This window comes from Heterodontus francisci, unplaced genomic scaffold (genome assembly GCF_036365525.1).
Source record: "Heterodontus francisci isolate sHetFra1 unplaced genomic scaffold, sHetFra1.hap1 HAP1_SCAFFOLD_319, whole genome shotgun sequence".
Lineage (NCBI taxonomy): Eukaryota > Metazoa > Chordata > Chondrichthyes > Heterodontiformes > Heterodontidae > Heterodontus > Heterodontus francisci.
The window spans coordinates 1,288,577-1,309,325 of NW_027142010.1; the positions used below are offsets into that span (position 1 = coordinate 1,288,577).

Genomic DNA, 20,749 nt, shown 5'->3' on the forward strand with positions numbered 1-20,749 from the left:
CCCCTTCACAAAACCATGCTGTCTCTCGCAAATAAGTTCGTTTTTTTCCAAATGGGATAAATCCTGCCCCGAAGAATCCTCTCTAATAGTTTCCCTGCCACTGACGTAAGGCTCACGTAAGGTGGTTCGCGGCGCCGCTCCTCATGCTGAGGGTGGTGGGGGGGGGGGGCCGTTGCTCATGCTGAGGGTGGAGTGCAGTGCCGCTGCTGACTCTGCTGAGGGTGCTGTGCGGGGCCGCTGCTGATGCTGAGGGTGGTGGGCAGGGCCGTTGCTGTTGGTGAGGGCGGTGGGCGGGGCCGTTGCTGTTGCTGAGGGTGGTGGGCGCGGCCGTTGCTGTTGGTGAGGGTAGTGGGCGGGGTCGTTGCTGTTGATGAGGGTAGTGGGCGGGGCCCGTTTCTGTTGGTGAGGGTGGTGGGCAGGGCCGTTGCTGATGGTGAGAGTGGTGGGCAGGGCCGTTGTTGTTGGTGAGAGTGGTGGGCAGGGCCGTTGCTCTTGGTGAGGGTGGTGGGCAGGGCCGTTGCTGATGGTGAGGGTGGTGGGCAGGGCCGTTGCTGTTGGTGAGGGTGGTGGGCAGGGCTGTTGAAGATGGTGAGGGTGGTGGGCAGGGCCGTTGCTGATGGTGAGGGTGGTGGGCAGGGCCGCTGCCGATGCTGAGGGTGGTGGGTGGGGCTGCTGCCGATACTGAGGGTGGTGGGTGGGGCTGCTGCTTATGCTGAGGTTGGAGGGTGGGGCTGCTGCCGATGCTGAGCGTGCTGCGCGGGGCTGCCGCTTCTACTGAGGGTGGTGGGTGGGGCCGCTGCCGATGCTGAGGGTGGTGGGTGGGGCCGCTGCCAATGCTGAGGGCGATGGGCGGGGCCGCTGCTGATGCTGATCGTGGTGGGCGGGGCCGCCAGTGGTCAGACACCGCGATCTTTCCATTGTGGTGTCACCATGGGAACAGGCTCCAACCCCATATCCGATAACCACGGTGAACCGCACTCGCCCCCTCTGCCCGTCCCCATGTGAATGAGGCCCGACACTCACCTCCCTACCAAAATAGCGAACACTCAACTTTGCGAATGGGCTCAGGCCCCACCAGCAGCAGTCATCGTAGCGATAGGCCCCGCCCCTCTTGTTCACCACAGTGATTGGCCCATGCTGCTTTGTCACCACAATGATAGGCCCCGCCCCGCTTTGTCACCATAGCGATAGGCCTCGCCCCTCTTGTTCACCACAGTGATAGGCCCGTCCTGCTTTGTCACAATCGTGATAGGCCCCGCGCTGCTTTGTCACCATAGCAACAAGCCAGGCCCCAATCCCTGTGGCATCAGATCTACAGGTTCAGCCACCGCCTTTCGCCATCACGACAGGCCCAGCCGGACTCTCCCGTCACTACAGCGACTGCCTCCCCCCCCCCCCTCACCGCCCCCCCCCCGGCTGCTGGAAATGGTCAATCAGTTTCTCTCATCATCCAATGAATTGAACAATTGCAGTAAAGGGACATTTCAGCACATTCTTCAACTGCTCTTTGAACCGAGTTTGGGTCTCGGCATAAATCGTAGTGTTTGTGCAGCAACTCAGGAGCTGCAGCATGAAGCCCAATTCCTGCAGGAAAACATGTGGATAAGCAAACGTAGCGTCCAAAAACCACATCCGGAACCATATTGAATACACCATTAACGCTGCCCATAACAGGATGAAATTCAACGAGATAACTAACAGTAAAATGATGGATTTCCTTCGACTCTCCATCTCTGGATCTCTGCGACTCTTCCCACTGCTGTGATCTCGGAGTCTCCTGCGACTTCTGCTGCTCACTGAAATGTGTCTGACGGTGAGAGCATTGAGCAGCAGGATCAGCACAAATGGGAGCCCCGGAGTTAGAATGTGGTGTAGCAACTCGATTGTTCCCCAGACCCGAGAGAGCAGAACATCCGGTGTCGCATCACAAAACCAAGGTATGTTAAGCAGACTATATAGACCTGTTAACATAAAATACCAGATGATGTTCTTTAAACAGCTCAGAACAGTCACTGCTCCAAGTACCACAGACGCCATTTTCTCACTGCAATATCTACTTCTCAGCTTCTGGCAACAAATGGCCACAAATCGATCAAAGGTGAAAGTGACGGTGAACCAGACAGAACAGTCTGTGGCTGCAAAAAGCAGGACGGCGTGGAAATTACACACGTCGATGGACCGCAGGAACTGAAACTGTTCCCAATAAACAATCGGAATGTGCCTCAATATCAGGTCCAGGATAATGACCAGTAGATCCGCCGCTGACATGGCCACCAGGTAACAACTGACACATTTGGAGAGACCGCACTTTCCCCGAGACAGGATCCCAATCGTCAGCAAGTTAACTGTGAGGAAGGGAAATAAACAGAGAAACTATACATCAGGCTGGAGCAAAGTTAGCAGTTCGATTGAGGACTTATTGAGTTTAACAAATGTGTTCCTGTATCCAGTGATGTATTAAAATGATTGAGAGTGAAAGAACAAACGGGATGGTCTACGAATTGGTGGAAGGCAGGAGAGATTAAATAACAAAAGGATGATACCGAAATTGTTAAACATAATCCTCCCTCTCCCTCCTTTCGCTGTTTAGTTTAAAAATTGTTCCATATCTAATCTGTCCCAGTTCTGATTAAGGGTCACTTAAATGAAATATTATCTCGGTTTCTCTCTCCAGAGATGCTTCCAGACCTGCTGACTATTTCCAGCTTTTTCTGTTTTTATTTCAGATTTGCAGCAGCTGCAGCACTTTGCTCTTGTATAAAAAGTTCGATGTTGGACTGACTGAGAGATTCCCTCACTTGTGACAGGCAGCACGGAATTCAATCATTTCAAAGCAATAATCGGTATAAAGTGCTGTTCCTCAGGTTTCAGTCCTTGGAACACTGCTGTTTTTCAGACTGGAGTGCGGGATATAGTACTGTTTCCCAGCCCTCAATACTGGTACCACTGCTGTTTTTCAGACTGGAGAGAGGTATAAAGTGCTGTTTCCCAGGTTTCAGTACCTGGCCCACTCCTGTTTTTGACTAGAGTGTGGTATATAGTGCTGTTCCCCAGGGTTCAGTACGAGGAACACTGCTCTATTTTTCCAGAATGGAGGGAGTTGTACATTGTTGTTCCCCAGGGTACAGTCTTAGGAGCACTGCTGGGCTTTTTTTCAGACTGGAGTGGGGTATTCAGTGCTGTTCCCCAGGGTTCAGTACAAGGATCAGTGCCGTTTTTTTCTGATTAGAGGGAAGTATGCAGTGCTGTTACCCAGTATTCAGTACTAGGATCACTGCTGTTTTTCTGTCTGGGGTGTGGTATACAGTGCTAACACCCATTGTTCAGTACAAGGAACCCTGCTGTTTTTTATTCAGACTGGAGGGAGGTATACCTTGTTGCTCCCCAGAGTTCAGAGTTTGGAACACTGCTGTTTTTTTCAGACTGGAGTCAGGTAGACACTGCTGTTCCCCAGGGTTCAGTACTAGGATCAATATCGTTTTTCGGACTGGAGTGAGGAATACAGTGCTCTTCCCCAGGGTTCAGTATTAGGTCCACTGCAGTTTTCCAGTTTGTGGGCGAAAATGTACTGTTCCCCAGGGTTCAGTACTAAGAAAAGAAAGAAAGAACAAAGAACAAAGAAAAATTACAGCACAGGATCAGGCCCTTCGGCCCTCCAAACCTGCGCCGATCCAGATCCTCTATCCAAACATGAAGCCTATTTTCTAAGGGTCTGTATCTCTCTACTTCCTGCCCATTTAAGTATCTGTCTAGATACATCTTAAAAGACGCTATCGTGCCCGCGTCTACCACCTCCACTGGCAATGCATTCCAGGCACCCACCACCCTCTGCGTAAAGAACTTTCCATGCATATCCCCCTAAACATTTCCCCTATCACTTTGAACTCGTGACCCCTAGTAATTGAATCCCCCACTCTGGGAAAAAGCTTCTTGCTATGCAACCTGTCTATACCTCTCATGATTTTGTGCACCTCAATCAGGTCCCCCCTCAACCTCCGTCTTTCCAATGAAAATAATCCTAATCTACTCAACCTCTCTTCATAGCTAGCGCCCTCCATACCAGGCAACATCCTGGTGAACCTCCTCTGCACCCTCTCCAAAGCATCCACATCCTTTTGTTAATGTGGCGACCAGAACTGCACGCGGTATTCCAAATGTGGCCGAACTAAAGTCTTATACAACTGTAACATGACCTGCTAACCCTTGTAATCAATACCCCGTCCGATGAAGGAAAGCATGCCGTATGCCTTATTGACCACTCCATTGACCTGCTTTGCCACCTTCAGGGAACAATGGACCTGAACACCCAAATCTGTCGGTCCATCAATTTTCCCCAGGACTTTTCCATTTACTGTATAGTTCACTCTTGAATTGGATCTTCCAAAATGCATCACCTCGCATTTTCCCTGATTGAACTCCATCTGCCATTTCTCTGCCCAACTCTCCAGTCTATCTATATTCTGCTGTATTCTCTGACAGTCCCCCTCACTATCTGCTACTCCACCAATCTTAGTGTCGTCTGCAAACTTACTAATCAGACCACCTATACTTTCCTCCATATCAATTATGTAAATCAGAAACAACAGTGGTCCCAGCACGGATCCCTGTGGAACAATACTGGTCACACGTCTCCATTTTGAGAAACTCCCTTCCACTGCTACTTTCTGTCTCCTGTTGCCCAGCCAGTTCTTTATCCATCTAGCTAGTACATCTTGGACCCCATGCGCCTTCACTTTCTCCATCAGCCGACCATGGGGAACATTATCAAACGCCTAACTGAAGTCCATGCATATGACATCTACAGCCCTTCCCTCATCAATCAACTTTGTCACCTCCTGAAAGAATTCTATTAAGTTGGTAAGACATGAAATTCCCTGCACAAAACCATGTTGCCTATCACTGATAAGTCCACTTCCTTCCAAATGGGAATAGATCCTATCCCTCAGTAACTTCTCCAGCAGCTTCCCTACCACTGACGTCAGGCTCACCGGTCTATAATTACCTGGATTATCCCTGCTACCCTTCGTAAACAAGGGGACAACATTAATAATTCTCCAGTCCTCCGGGACCTCACCCATGTTTAAGGATGCTGCAAAGATATCTGTTAAGGCCCCAGCTATTTCCTCTCTCACTTCCCTCAGTAACCTGGGATAGATCCCATCTGGACCTGGGGACTTGTCCACCTTAATGTCTTTTAGAATATACAGCACTTCCTCCCTCCTTATGCCGACTTGACCTAGAGTAAGCAAACATCTGTTCCTAACCTCAGCATTCTTCATGTCCCTCTCCTCGGTGAATACCGATGCAAAATACTCGTTTAGAATCTCACCCATTTTCTCTGACTCCACGCATAACTTTCCTCCTTTGTCCTTGAGTGGGCCAATCCTTTCTCTAGTTACCCTCTTGCTCCTTATATATGAATAAAAGGCTTTGGGATTTTCCTTAACCCTGTTTGCTAAAGATATTTCATGACCCCTTTTCGCCCTCTTAATTCCTCGTTTCAGATTGGTCCTTCATTCCCGATATTCTTTCAAAGCTTCGTCTTTCTTCAGCCGCCTAGACCTTATGTATGCTTCCGTTTTCCTCTTAGCTAGTCTCACAATTTCACCTGTCATCCATCGTTCCCTGATCTTGCCATTTCTATCCCTCATTTTCACAGGAACATGTCTCTCCTGCACGCTAATCAACCTCGCTTTAAAAGCCTGCCACATATCAAATGTGGATTTCCCTTCAAACAGCTGCTCCTAATCTACATTCGCCAGCTCCTGCCGAATTTTGGTATAGTTGGCCTTCCCCCAATTTAGCACTCTTCCTTTTGGACCACTCTCGTCTTTGTCCATGAGTATTTTTAAGCTTACGGAAATGTGATCACTAATCCCAAAGTAGTCGCCTACTGAAACTTCAACCACCTGGACGGGCTCCTTCCCCAACGCCAGGTCCAGCATGGCCCCCTCCCGAGTTGGACTATTTACATACTGCTCTAGAAAACCCTCCTGGATGCTCCTGACAAATTCTGCTCCATCTGGACCTCTAACACTAAGTGAATCCCAGTCAATGTTGGGAAAATTAAAATCTCCTATCACCACCACCCTGTTGCTCCTGAATCTTTCCATAATCTGTTTACATATTTGTACCTCTATCTCACGCTCGCTGTTGGGTGGTCTGTCGTACAGCCCCAACATTGCTACCGCACCCTTCCTATTTCTGAGTTCTGCCCATATTGCCTCACTGCTCGAGTCCTCCATAGTGCCCTCCTTCAGCACAGCTGTGATATCCTCTTTGACTAGTAATGCAACTCCTTCACCCCTTTTACCTCCCTCTCTATCCCGCCTGAAGCATCGATACCCTGGGATATTTAGTTGCCAATCATGCCCTTCCCTCAACCAAGTCTCAGTAATAGCAATAACATCATACTCCCAGGTACTAATCCAAGCCCTAAGTTCATCTGCCTTACCTACTACACTTCTTGCATTAAAACAAATGCACCTCAGACCACCACTCCCTTTGCGTTCATCATCTGCTCCCTGCCTATTCTTCCCCTTAGTCACGCTGACTACATTATCTAGGAGCACTGCTGTTTTTTCTAGATTGGGGAAGGTATACAGTGCTGATCCCGAGGGTTCAATAATAGGACAGCTGCTGCTTTTCAGACTGGAGGGCGGTATACAGTGTTGTTCTAGAGGGTTCTGCACCAGTATCACCGCAGTTTTTTCAGATTGGAAGGAGGTTTACTGTGCTGTTCCCCAGGGTTCAGTACTCGGAGCACTGCTGTTCTTTTCAGACTGGAGGGAGGTATGCAGTGCTGATCCCCATGGTTCAATAAATGGACCACTGCTGCTTTTCCGACTCAGGGAAGTATACAGTGCTCTTCCCCAGGGTTCAGTACCAGGATCAAGTCTGTTTTTCGGACGGGAGTGAGGTATACAGTGCTCTTCCTCAGGGTTCAGTATTCGGTTCACTGTTGTTTTTCAGACTGGAGTGAGGTATGCAGTGCTGTTCCTCAGGGTTCAGTACTAGAATCACTGCTGTTTTTCAGACTGGAGTGAGGTATGCAGTGCTGTTCCCCAGGGTTCAGTACTAGGATCACTGCTGTATTTCAGACTGGAGTGAGGTATACAGTGCTGTTCCCCAGGGTTCAGTACTAGGATCACTGCTGTATTTCAGACTGGAGGGAGGTACACAGTGCTGTTCCCCAGGTTTCAGTAATATGACCACTGCTGTTTTTCAGACTGGAGGGAGTTATCCAGTGCTGTGCCCCAGAGTTCAGTTTTAGGATCACTACTGTTTTTCAGACTGGAAGGAGGTTTACAGTGCTGTTCCCCAAGTTTCAGTACGAGGATCACTACTGTTTTTCAGACTGGAGGGAGGTATACAGTGCTGTTCCTCAGGGTTCAGTCCAAGGATCATTACCGTTTTTCAGACTGGAAGGAAGTATACAGTGCTGTTCCCCAGGGTTCAGTACTAGGATCACAACTGTTTTTCAGACTGGCGGGAGGTATACAGTGCTGTTCCCCAGGGTTCAGTACTAGGATCACAACTGTTTTTCAGACTGGAGGGAGGTATACAGTGCTGTTCCCCATGGTTCAGTACAAGGATCATTACTGTTTTACAGACTGAAGGGAGGTATCCAGTGCTGTTCCCAAGGTTTCAGTACTTGGATCACTGCTGTTTTTCAGACTGGAAGGAGGTATGCAGTGCTTATCCCCTGGGTTCAATGAAAGGATCACCGCTGCTTTTCAGACTGGTAGGAGGATTACAGTGCTGTTCCCCATGGTTCAGTACAAGGATCATTACTGTTTTACAGAATGGAGTGAGGTATACAGTGCTGTTCCCCAGGGTTCAGTTTTAGGATCACTACTGTTTTTCAGACTGGAAGGAGGTTTCCAGTGCTGTTCCTCAGGGTTCAGTCAAAGGATCATTACCGTTTTTCAGACTGGAAGGAGGTATACAGTGCTGTTCCCCAGGGTTCAGCACTAGGATCACGACTGTATTTCAGACTGGAGGGAGGTATACAGTGCTGATCCCCTGGTTTCAATGAAAGGATCACCGCTGCTTTTCAGACTGGTAGGAGGATTTCAGTGCTGTTCCCCATGGTTCAGTACTAGGATCACTACTGTTTTTCAGACTGAAGGGAGGTACACAGTGCTGTTCCCAAGGTTTCAGTACTTGGATCACTACTGTTTTTCAGACAGGAGGGAGGTATACAGTGCTGTTCCTCAGGGTTCAGTACAAGGATCACTACTGTTTTTCAGACTGGAGGGAGGTATACAGTGCTGTTCCCCAGGGTTCAGTACTAGGATCACAACTGTTTTTCAGACTGGAGGGAGGTATACAGTGCTGTTCCCCATGGTTCAGTACAAGGATCATTACTGTTTTACAGACTGAAGGGAGGTATCCAGTGCTGTTCCCAAGGTTTCAGTACTTGGATCACTGCTGTTTGTCAGACTGGAAGGAGGTATGCAGTGCTTATCCCCTGGGTTCAATGAAAGGATCACCGCTGCTTTTCAGACTGGTAGGAGGATTACAGTGCTGTTCCCCATGGTTCAGTACAAGGATCATTACTGTTTTACAGAATGGAGTGAGGTATACAGTGCTGTTCCCCAGGGTTCAGTTTTAGGATCACTACTGTTTTTCAGACTGGAAGGAGGTTTCCAGTGCTGTTCCTCAGGGTTCAGTCAAAGGATCATTACCGTTTTTCAGACTGGAAGGAGGTATACAGTGCTGTTCCCCAGGGTTCAGCACTAGGATCACGACTGTATTTCAGACTGGAGGGAGGTATACAGTGCTGATCCCCTGGTTTCAGTGAAAGGATCACCGCTGCTTTTCAGACTGGTAGGAGGATTTCAGTGCTGTTCCCCATGGTTCAGTACTAGGATCACTACTGTTTTTCAGACAGGAGGGAGGTATACAGTGCTGTTCCTCAGGGTTCAGTACAAGGATCATTACTGTTTTTCAGACTGAAGGGAGGTACACAGTGCTGTTCCCAAGGTTTCAGTACTTGGATCACTACTGTTTTTCAGACAGGAGGGAGGTATACAGTGCTGTTCCTCAGGGTTCAGTACAAGGATCACGACTGTTTTTCAGACAGGAGGGAGGTATACAGTGCTGTTCCCCAGGGTTCAGCACCAGGAACAGCGCTGTTTTTTTCCAGACTGGAGTGAGGTATGCAGTGCTGTTCCCCAGGGTTCAGTACTTGAATCACTGCTGTTTTTCAGACTGGAGGGAGTTATCCAGTGCCGTTCCCCAGTGTTCAGCACTCGGAGCCCTGCTGCTTTTTCTAGATTGCGGGAAGGTATACAGTGCTGATCCCCTGGGTTCAATAATAGGACAGCTGCTGCTTTTCAGACTGGAGAGCGGTAAACAGTGTTGTTCTAGAGGATCTGTACCAGTATCACCTCTGGTTTTCAGACTTGAAGGAGGTTTACGGTGCTGTTCCCCAGGGTTCAGTACTAGGATCACTGCTTTTCTTTTCAGACTGGAGGGAGGTATACAGTGCTGATCCCCATGGTTCGACAAATGGAGCAATGCTGCTGTACCGACTCCAGAGAGGTATACAGTGCTGTTCCCCAGGGTTCAGTACTAGGATCACTACTGTTTTTCGGACCTTAGAGAAGTATACAGTGCTGTTCCCCATGGTTCAGTACTAGGATCACTCCTGTTTTTCAGACTGGAACGAGGTATACACTGCTGTTCCCCTGGGTTCAATGAAAGGATCACCGCTGCTTTTCAGACTGGGAGGAGGCTTACAGTGCTGTTCCCCATGGTTCAGTGCTAGGATAACTACTGTTTTACAGACTGGAGTGATGTATACAGGGCTGTGCCCCAGGGTTCAGTACAAGGATCATTACCGTTTTTCAGACTGGAAGGAGGTATACAGGGCTGTGCCCCAGGGTTCAGTACAAGGATCATTACCGTTTTTCAGACTGGAAGGAGGTATATAGTGCTGTTCCCCAGGGTTCAGTACTTGGATCACTGCTGTTTTTCAGACTAGAGTGAGGTATACAATGCTGATCCCCTGGGTTCAGTACTTGGATCACTGCTGTTTTTCAGACTGGAAGGAGGTATACAGTGCTGTTCCCCAGGGTTCAGTGCTAGAATCACTGCTGTTTTTTCTAGATTGCGGGAATGTATACAGTGCTGATCCCCTGGGTTCAATAATAGGACAACTGGTGCTTTTCAGACTGGAGGGTGGTATACAGTGTTGTTATAGAGGGTTCTGTACCAGTATCACCTCTGGTTTTCAGACTGGAAGGAGGGTTACGGTGCTGTTCCCCAGGGTTCAGTACTAGGATCACAGTTGTTCTTTTCAGACTGGAGGGAGGTACACAGTGCTGATCCCCATGGTTCAATAAATGGACCACTGCTGCTTTTACGACTCCAGGGAGGTATACAGTGCTGTTCCCCATGGTTGAGTACTGGGATCACTACTGTTTTTCCGACCGGAGAGAAGTATACTGTTCTGTTCCCTAGCTTTCAGTACTAGGATCACTGCTGTTTTTCAGACTGGAGTGGGTTATCCAGTGCTGTTCCCCAGGGTTCAGTGCTAGAATCACTGCTGTTTTTTCTAGATTGCGGGAATGTATACAGTGCTGATCCCCTGGGTTCAATAATAGGACAACTGGTGCTTTTCAGACTGGAGGGTGGTATACAGTGTTGTTATAGAGGGTTCTGTACCAGTATCACCTCTGGTTTTCAGACTGGAAGGAGGGTTAAGGTGCTGTTCCCCAGGGTTCAGTACTAGGATCACAGCTGTTCTTTTCAGACTGGAGGGAGGTACACAGTGCTGATCCCCATGGTTCAATAAATGGACCCCTGCTGCTTTTACGACTCCAGGGAGGTATACAGTGCTGTTCCCCATGGTTGAGTACTGGGATCACTACTGTTTTTCGGACCGGAGAGAAGTATACTGTTCTGTTCCCTAGCTTTCAGTACTAGGAGCACTACTGTTTTTCAGACTGGAGTGGGTTATCCAGTGCTGTTCCCCAGGGTTCAGTACCAGCTTCACTGCAGATTTTCAGACTGGAGGGAGGTTTACAGTGCTGTTCCCAAGGGTTCAGTACTAGCTTCACTGCAGTTTTTCAGTCTGGAGGGAGGTTTACAGTGCTGTTCCCCTGGGTTCAGTACTATGTTCACTGAAGTTTTTCAGACTGGAGAGAAGTATACAGTGCTGTTCCCCAGGTTTCAGTACTAGGATCACTACTGTTTTCAGACTGGGGTGGTTTAGCCAATGCTGTTCCCCAGGGTTCAGTACTAGCTTCAATACAGTTTTTCAGACTGGATGGAGGTTTACAGTGCTGTTCCCCAAGGTTCAGTACTTGGTTCACTGCTGTTTTTCAGACTGGAGTGAGGTACACGTTGCTGTTCCCCAGGGTACAGTACTAGGATCACTGCTGTTTTTCGGACTGGAGGGAGGTATACAGTGCCGTTTACCAGTGTTCAGTACTCGGACCAGCGCTGTTTTTCAGACCAGAGGGAGGTGTACATGGTTTTCCCCAAGGGTCAGTACTACGATCACTGCTGTTTTTCAGACTGGGTTTAGGTAGACAGTGCTGTTCCCCAGGTTTCAGTACCCGGATCACTGCTGTTTGTCAGACTGGAGGGAGGTGTAAAGTGCTGTTCCCCAGCGTTCAGTATTCGGACCAGCGCTGTTGTTTGCAGACAAGTGTGAGGTATACAGTGCAGTTCCCCTAGGTTCAGTACTCGGGCCACTATTGTTTTTGAGGCTGGAAAGGCATATACAGTGCGGTTCCCCAGGGTTCAGTACTGGGATCACTGCAGTTTTTCGGACCGGAGGCAGGGATACAGTGCTGTTCCCCAGGGTTCAGTACCAGGATCACTACTGTTTTTCAGACTGGAGGGAGGGAAACAGTGCTGATCCCCTGGGTTCAATGAAAGGATCACCGCTGCTTTTCAGACTGGAAGGAGGCTTACAGTGCTGTTCCCCATGGTTCAGTGCAAGGATAACTACTGTTTTACAGACTGGAGTGAGGTAAACAGTGCTGATCCCCTAGGTTCAATGAAAGGATCACCGCTGCTTTTCAGACTGGAAGCAGGCTGACAGTGCTGTTCCCCATGGTTCAGGGCTAGGATAACTACTGTTTTACAGATTGGAGTGAGGTATACAGTGCTGTGCCCCAGGGTTCAGTTTTAGGATCACTACTGTTTTTCAGACTGGAAGGAGGTTTACAGTGCTGTTCCCCAAGTTTCATTACTAGGATCACTACTGTTTTTCAGACTGGAGGGAAGTATAGAGTGCTGTTCCTAAGGGTTCAGTCCAAGGATCATTACCGTTTTTCAGACAGGAAGGAGGTAGACAGTGCTGTTCTCCAGGGTTCAGTACTAGGCTCACGACTGTTTTTCAGACAGGAGGGAGGTATACAGTGTTTTTCCCCAGGTATCAGTACTTGGATCACTGCTGTTTTTCAGACGAGAGTGAGGTATACAGTGCTGTTCCCCAGGGTTCAGTACAATGACCAGCGCTGTTTTTTGCAGACTGGAGTGAGGTATACAGTGCTGTTCCCCTGGGTTCAGTACTGGGATCACTACTGTTTTTCAGACTGGAAGGAGGTATACAGTGCTTATCCCCTGGGTTCAATGAAAGGATCACCGCTGCTTTTCGGACTGGAAGGAGGATAACAGTGCTGTTCCCCATGGTTCAGTACTAGGATCACTACTGTTTTTCAGACTGAAGGGAGGTATACAGTGCTTTTCCCAAGGTTTCAGTACTAGGATCACTACTGTTTTTCAGACTGGAGGGAGGTATGCAGTGCTTTTCCCAAGGTTTCAGTGCTTGGATCACTGCTGTTTTTCTGACTAGAGTGAGGTACACAGTGCTGTTCCCCAGGGTTCAGCATCAGGACCAGCGCTGTTTTTTGCAGACTGGAGGGAGGTATACAGTGCTGTTCCCCAGGGTTCAGTACTAGGATCACTCCTGTTTTTCAGACTGGAACGAGGTATACACTGCTGTTCCCCTGGGTTCAATGAAAGGATCACCGCTGCTTTTCAGACTGGAAGGAGGCTTACAGTGCTGTTCCCCATGGTTCAGTGCAAGGATAACTACTGTTTTACAGACTGGAGTGAGGTATACAGTGCTGTGCCCCAGGTTTCAATTTTAGGATCACTACTGTTTTTCAGACTGGAAGGAGGTTTGCAGTGCTGTTCCCCAAGTTTCAGTACTAGGATCACTACTGTTTTTCAGACTGGAGGGAGGTATACAGTGCTGTTCCTCAGGGTTCAGTCCAAGGATCATTACCGTTTTTCAGACTGGAAGGAGGTATACAATGCTGTTCCCCAGGGTTCAGTCCAAGGACCAGCGCTATTTATTGCAGACTGGAGTGAGGTATGCAGTGCTGTTCCCCTGGGTTCAGTACCAGAATCACTGCAGTTTTTCAGACTGGAGGGAGGTTTACCGTGCTGTTCCCCAGGGTTTAGTACTATGTTCACTGCTGTTTTTCAGACTAGAGAGAGTAGGTTTACAGTGCTGTTCCCCAGGTTTCAGTACTAGGATCACTACTGTTTTTCAGACTGGAAGGACGTTTACAGTGCTGTTCCCCAGGGTTCAGTACTAGGATAACTCCTGTTTTTCAGACAGGAAGGACGTTTACAGTGCTGTTCCCCAGGTTTCAGTACTAGGATCACTACTGTTTTTCAGACTGGAAGGACGTTTACAGTGCTGTTCCCCAGGGTTCAGTACTCGGATCACTACTGTTTTTTCCGACTGGAGTGAGGTATGCTGTGCTGTTCCCCAGGGTTCAGTACTAGAATAACACCTGTTTTTCGGACCGGAGGGAAGTAGACAGTGCTGTTCCCCAGGGTTCAGTACTCGGATCACTACTGTTTTTCCGACTGGAGTGAGGTATACAGTGCTGTTCCGCAGGATTCAGTACTGGGATCACTGCTGGTTTTCAGACTGGAGTTAGGTAGACAGTGCTGTTCCCCAGGGTTCAGTACTCGGATCACTGCTGTTTTTCAGACTGGAGGGAGTAATTCAGCACTCTTCCCCTGGGTTCAATACTGTTACAAATGCTGTTTGTCTGACGCTGAGGGATGTGTAAAGTGCTGTTCCCCAGTGTTCAGTGCTGGGACCAGCGCTGTTTTTTGCAGACTGGAGTGGGGTATGAAGTGCTGTTCCCCTGGGTTCAGTACTAGGAGCAATAATGTTTTTCAGACTGGAACGAGGTACACACTGCTGTTCCCCAGGGTTCACTACTCGGAGCACTGTTGTTTTTCTGGCTGGAAGGAGATATACAGTGCTGTTCCCCAGGGTTCAGTACCAGGATCACTACTGTTTTTTAGACCAGAGGGAAGTATACAGTGCTGTTCCCCAGGGTTCAGTACGAGGAACACTACTGCTTTTCAGACTGGAAGGAGGTATACACTGCTATTCGCCAGGATTCAGTACCAGGATCACTACTGTTTTTCAGACTGGTAGGTGGTTTACAGTGCTGTTCTCCAGGGTTCAATACTAGGATTACTGCTGTTTTTCCGACTGGAGTGAGGTTTACAGTCCTGTCCCCCAAAATTCAGTACTAGGATCACTACTGTTTTTCGGACCGGAGGGAGGTATACAGTGCTGGTCCCCAGGGTTCAGTACTAGATTCACTGCTGTTTTTCAGACTGGAGGGAGGCATGCAGTGCTGTTCCCCAGGTTTCAGTAATTTGATCAATGTTGTCCTTTTCAGACTGGAACGAGGTATCTAGTGCTTTTCCCCACGGTTCAGCACTCAGAGCACTGCTGTTTTTTTTCAGATTGTGGGAAGGTATACAGTGCTGATCCCCATGTTTCAATTATAGGACCGCTGCTGCTTTTCAGATTGGAGGGCGGTATACAGTGCTGTTCTAGAGGGTTCAGTACCAGGACCACCGCTGTTTTTCAGACTGGAGGGTGGTTTCCTTTGCTGTTCCCCAGGGTTCAGTACCAGGTTCACTGATGTTTCTGATATACATTCATGACTTAGACTTCAGATATCAGACCACAATGTTGAAATTTGCAGAAATCATGAAGTGTGGAAGTATAGTGACGGGCGATGAAGACGGCAATAGAATTCAAGAGGACATAGACGGGGAGGTAGACTGTGTCGAAGCAACAACAATATGCATTTATATTGCACCCTTAATGTATTAAAAGATCCCAAGATGCGTCGCAGGTGCATTATATAACAAAAGTAAGATGCCAAGTCTCACAAGGAGATTGGAGGTAAGATGGAGAAAAGCTGGATTTAAGGAATGGCTTAAATGTGGAAACCGAGTTGGAGAGGTTTGGAGAAGATATTACAGATCTTCGGGCCCAGGCAACTGAAAGTGTGGCCACCAATGGCGAAGAAACTAAAATTAGGGTTGTACTAGAGGCCACCATTAGATGAAAATAGATATCTTATGGTATTGTGAGGCAGGAGGAGATTACAGAGATGGGAAAAGGACATGTGTAGGAGGCGGGATTCCCAGCACCGGGCCAGAGAGGAGGGGAGCCTCACTTTTTGTGCCATCCAGCCTGTCCATCAGAGAGTCCTGTGTTGATTTTCTGACTTGGATCTTGTTCTTTTATCGACATTGTGCTCCGTGGCAGGGTGCATGGATGTTTAGTGTGGCAGCAGCCCGCCAGGAAATGCCGGGTTTACCAGGCCCGATATTCACAGTGGTGGGGAACCTTGGTGACGGACCCTCAACCGCTCTGTGACAGGACCCGACTTCACATATTTAAATAATTTGTTTGACTGAGTTAAAATGAAAACTGTAGCGATATTACTGCAGTTCCAGATGTTCAGTGTGATGGGTGGAACTCACGTGCCTTAACTTTCCCGTCCAGGGAAAACTGGCGCCACCAAGGTGGGAGAGGTGAAACAGTGCATTTATAAAGAAGTGCAGGCGGAGGGGAAAGTGTCAACTTGCATTGTTGGGGTCGGACAATATGCAATTTAGGTTTTGTTGAGTGGGCAGCTGCTTTAAAGAATAGTACTTCCGCCTATCCAGAAGCAATTGACTCAATTCACAGCGTGCAGAGGCTGTTCCTGATTTCGGGACCTTAGGATTCAGCCCGCTGTCTCACTAACCTGAGCCTGGAATCCCTTTCCCTTTGACGATGGCATTCCCGCCTCCTAGAGCTGATGGCCAATCAGAGGGCGAGCAGCTCAACAGAAATGGTAATGTCACCGGAAGGAGTGGTCACTGTCAGTACTGCAGAGGTCTTGGACCCAGTCACAGTGCTGGAACCTGGGCCAAAGGTGAGTGCAGTGGGTACACCGGAAGGAGTGGTCACTGTCAGAGTTGCAGAGGTCTTGGACCCAGTCACAGTGCTGGCACCTGGGCCCAAGGTGAGTGCAGTGGGTACACCGGAAGGAGTGGTCACTGTCAGTACTGCAGAGGTCTTGAACGTAGTCACAGTGCTGGAGCCTGGGCCCAAGGTGAGTGTACTGGCATCACCAGGATGGGAGGTCACTGTCAGTACTGCAGTGGCCTTGTACCCCCTCACAGCGGACACAGGGTGAGTGAAGTGGGGTCACCCTGAGGGTCTGTCACTATCAGTACTGCTGAGGTTTTGGTGCCAGTCACAGCACTGTAACCTGGACCAAAGGTGAGTGCATTGCGTTCACCGGGAGGAATAGTCACTGTCAGTACAGAAGAGGTCTAGGACCCAGTCACAATGCTGGAACCTGGGACTGCGGTGAGTGAGGCAGAGTTACCAGGAGGAGTGGTCACTGTCAGTCCTGCTGAGGTCTTGGACCCTGTCACAGTGCTGGAATCTGGACCCAAATTGAGTGCAGTGGGGTCAGCGGGAGGGGTGGTCACTGTCTGTACTGCCGAGGTCTTGGACCCAGGCCCAGAGCTGCACCCTGAACTCAATGTTAGTGAGGCAATGTCATCAGGAGGGCTGGCCACTGTCAGCACTGCAGAGATCATGGACCCAGGCCCTGCACTAGAAAGTGGACCCACGTGATTGAGACGGGGTCAACGGTACAGGTCTGGAAGCTCCTGCTGAGGGGAACTGGTGGTGTTAAAGTCCAGGTGGGGGGGTGTCTTGGGAGGTTCATTGTTTCACAGTCAGGGCCCTTCGTTGGCCACAGTTTGCCCATAGAAAGGGAAAGGCCCCAAGCCCGATGGAGGGTTCCACATTTTTCAAGATATCCTCCCCGCATAGCAGAGGTACCCCCTCCATAGGTTAGATCCAAGCGATGGCAGAAAGCGGCCCTTTAGTGGCCATTAAAGGGCATCATTTGGCCGCTGGGCGGTAATGTCATCGTCGGCCTATCTCGTCCCCAGAAAGATCACTTGATGATGGGGTGACCATCGGCCCTCCACCACAATCGCCCGTCGGTCCCGCCTCTGACCTCACTTAGGGGGTACCATAAAATCCAGTGGTGAAGCTATGGAGGAATTTAAAAATGGTGATGCAAATTTTAAAATCAAAGTGTTTCTTAATCGATGGCCAATGTAGGTCAGCAAGCACAGGAGTGATAGCGGAACGGGAGTTACTGTGAGTTAACACGTCAGCAGCAACATTTTGGATGGCCTGCAGTTTACAGGCTGTAGACTGTGGGAGATCGGCAGGAGGACATTGGAATGGTCAAGCCGAGAGGGAATGAAGGAATGAATGAAGGTTTTGAGCACAGAGGCGAAGTCAGGCGATGTTACAGAGGTAGAAATAGGCCATTTTAGTGACTGTGCATATATGTGGTCCTAAACTCATCTTGGGGTCAAATATGAGACCAAGGTTACGAACAGTCACACACAGATGCCAGGAAGAGTGATGGAATCGGTAGCTAGAGAATGGAGTTTGGAACAGCAACTGAAAACAACGGCTGTATTTCAAGGAGTCCTATATTTCCTTATCCAAAGCGTGGATATGAGGTGGGGCCTGAAGATGACCCCAGATGAGACCTACCACAGACCTCGGCGCTAGCTGGTCACAGACTGATTATCCCAGCTGTAGTAAGGCTCCGTGGCATCTCTCCATCTCTCAGTGAAGGGATCACAATCAGCATATGCAAACTAAAATACTTAATTGATTTATGTATACTTATATCTCATCTTGATTGAGCTCTCAATCTCCGGCCCAGTGGCCTGTAGTCCCGCACCTTTAGATCCCCGTCTGAGAGGATGAGGTGCCTCATTGGTCGGGCGGGGGGAGGAGGCAAATTTCTCAGAGTGAAATTGGGGGTACGGTGCCAAATTAGCGTCATGGATGTCGTATGACGATGAGAGGGGTTGTAGATGCAGGTTTGTGCATACTGGCGGATGATGGGGCTGGGGGAGGGGAGGCGGTGGGGGGGGGGGGTGGTGGGTGTTGGGCGGAAGGTTATATGGTTAACCGTTTTGGAGAAAAGTGGTAAATAATTTATTTAGTTGTCATTGGTGTTGGGAGAGGGACAAAGGGAATGAATTTATTTAATTTTTATTAACTCTGTATTTAAATATTTAAATAAGCTGGTAGGGCTAGCAGCTTTTTAAAAAATGGCTTCAGCATCTGTGCACAGGCAGCTAGCGCCATTACTGGTGTGTGATGCAACATCTCTTGAATGAATAAAAGAAAATAAAAAAGAAAGGTGTTGCTGCTAATCCCGGGGTGGCATGGCACATCCCCAACCCCTCTCCACCTGTCCCCTCTCTTTGCAGAGCTTCTCTTCTCTGCAGTTTCTGCACCATTTATTGGTCATGTTACAGACTCAGAGACACTGGAACTATAGTCCCCATACCTCGCCCAGAGTTGAGTCACCAAATCTCCTGCCCTCCCTGAATGTCTGCAGCAACTTACAACACAACCTCCAGAAAACCATCCATAGCACCGCCCATAACTTTACATTAGCAGAAGTCTTTCAAAATCCCTCACATGCAATTTGGATGACTGGTCCTTTTGAATAAAACTAGAGCGAGTTCCCGTGCTGCTGAAAACATGTTTGCCTGAAAGTGAGTAGCACAGGTGGTCAGAGGACATGCACAGACCAGGTTTGAAAGACGTGTGCCAATGCTGCCAGATCGCCGAGTGCACCATGCAACAGCATGCACGAGAAGTCATAAGTGGCTGTCAGTGCATCCCCACAATATAAAAATATATAATCGTCATAGCCTTGGCACCAGTGGATCTACGGAGTCCAGAATTAAGGTCAACAAGAGACACGGAGGGAGAAAATAAATCACTTATAAAAGTGAATAGGATAATTGTTTAAGGGAAACATTTTGCAGGAATATGGGTAACAGAAGTGGAACTACTTGGAAGAGTGGGGTCATGGAGGGATTTTAACCCAAGAATAAGAATTTTAATACTGTGCTTTTATCAGATCAGCAACCAATGTAGGTCAGTGAGCACATGAGTGTTGGCTGAGTGGGATTTGGTGTAAGTTGGGATATGTGCAGCAGAGTTTCCGACTGGCTGTGGTTTATGAAGTTTTGCAACCGGGAGTCTTGTCAGGGCAGCATTAGAATAGTCGGGTCTGGATTTAACAAAGCCATGGATGGTAGTTTAAGAAGCAGATTTGCTAAGGCAGGGAAAGATATGCCGGTGGTGACAGCTGGCTGGATTTGTGAAGGACAGGATACATATTGGAACTCAGCTCGGGATCAAAGGCATAAGTGAGGTAATGAACAGTCTGTTTCAGTGTCAGGTGTGACTGGGGCATGGCAGTCGGTGGAAAGAGAAGAGAGTTTGTGGTGGGGACTAAAAACAATGACTTCCACCTTGCTAATACTTAAATAACAATAGCACGACTACATTGAATAGCTGGACACATAGGCTGAACAGGAACCCTGACAACAGCAAAGATGAGACAGGAAATTAAAAGGACATAAAGTCTGTAATAATTAGATTCGGTGAGAGAGACTTACCAGTGACACCAACAATAGCGAGGATCGCATAGTAAAAGAATTGAATTATCTTTAGTGCCCAAAAAATCTGATCAGGTAATATTATCCAATCATAATGCGCAGTAAAAAAGGCAAACCAATCGGATAAACTCCTGTCCAATGTAGTAACATTCCAATTTATTATTCTCAGATTCTGACTCATTGTTGTAATATTCGAATCGATTCTTATTAAATTCTGACCCATTGTTGTTGCGTTCCAATCTATGTTCTCAGATTCTGACCGATCCACTCCTCTCTCTGGAGCTGCTGATCCTTGTTAGTACCGATGGTGATGCTCCTGCTGACACTTTGGGATGACACATTGAAAGCAGTCAGTTATTGAAATGAGATGAAGATCCTCCAGTGACACAATTAGTGTTCATTGAGACTAACATTAATCACAGTCACTGAACAAACAGGTTCAATTAACCCCTTTTAATCCAAAGCATTATGTACCGTTTATTCATTCATGGGATGTGGGCGTTACTGGCTATACCAGCATTTATTACCCATCGCTAATTTCCCTTGAGAAGGTGGTGGTTAACTGCCATCTTGAACCGCTGCTGTCCATGTGAGATAGTTACACCGCAGTGCTCTTAGGAAGGGAGTTCCAGGATTTTGATCCTGCAACACTGAAGGAATGGTGATACAGTTCCACGTCAGGATGGCGTGTGACTTGGAGGGGAACTTGCAGGTGGTGGTGTTCCCCTGCATCTGCTGCTCTTGTCCTTCCAGTTGGTAGAGGTCGGGGTTTGGAAGGTGCTGTCTAAGGAGCCTTGGTGTGTTGCTGCACTGCATGTTGCAGATGGTACACATTGCTGCCACTGTGCATCTGTGGTGGAGGGAGTGAATGTTTGTAGATGGGGTGCCAATCAATTGGGCTGCTTTGTCCTGTGTGGTGTCAAGCTTCTTGAGT

At 48.4% G+C, this 20,749-nt stretch overlaps 1 protein-coding gene across 1 annotated transcript; it reads right to left on the reverse strand.

Annotated features, from left to right (window-relative positions):
• Positions 1-1,446: 1,446 nt before the first annotated feature.
• On the reverse strand, positions 1,447-20,038 carry LOC137366190 (probable G-protein coupled receptor 139). Its single transcript, XM_068028180.1, has 2 exons — positions 19,816-20,038; positions 1,447-2,345 (listed from the first exon to the last, which is right to left on the reverse strand). The coding sequence occupies exons 1-2, from the start codon at positions 20,036-20,038 to the stop codon at positions 1,447-1,449; spliced, it is 1,122 nt and encodes a 373-aa protein (XP_067884281.1).
• Between the last annotated feature and the right edge of the window lie 711 nt (positions 20,039-20,749).

What these genes read in the sequence shown, in the direction of transcription:
- LOC137366190 (XM_068028180.1), bottom strand. Translation starts at nt 20,038, where the DNA reads ATGGGTCAGAATTTAATAAGAATCGATTCGAATATTACAACAATGAGT. An exon ending in CGCTATTGTTGGTGTCACTG is followed by an intron (nt 2,346 to 19,815) that starts GTAAGTCTCTCT and finishes CCTTCCTCACAG; the next exon opens with TTAACTTGCTGACGATTGGG.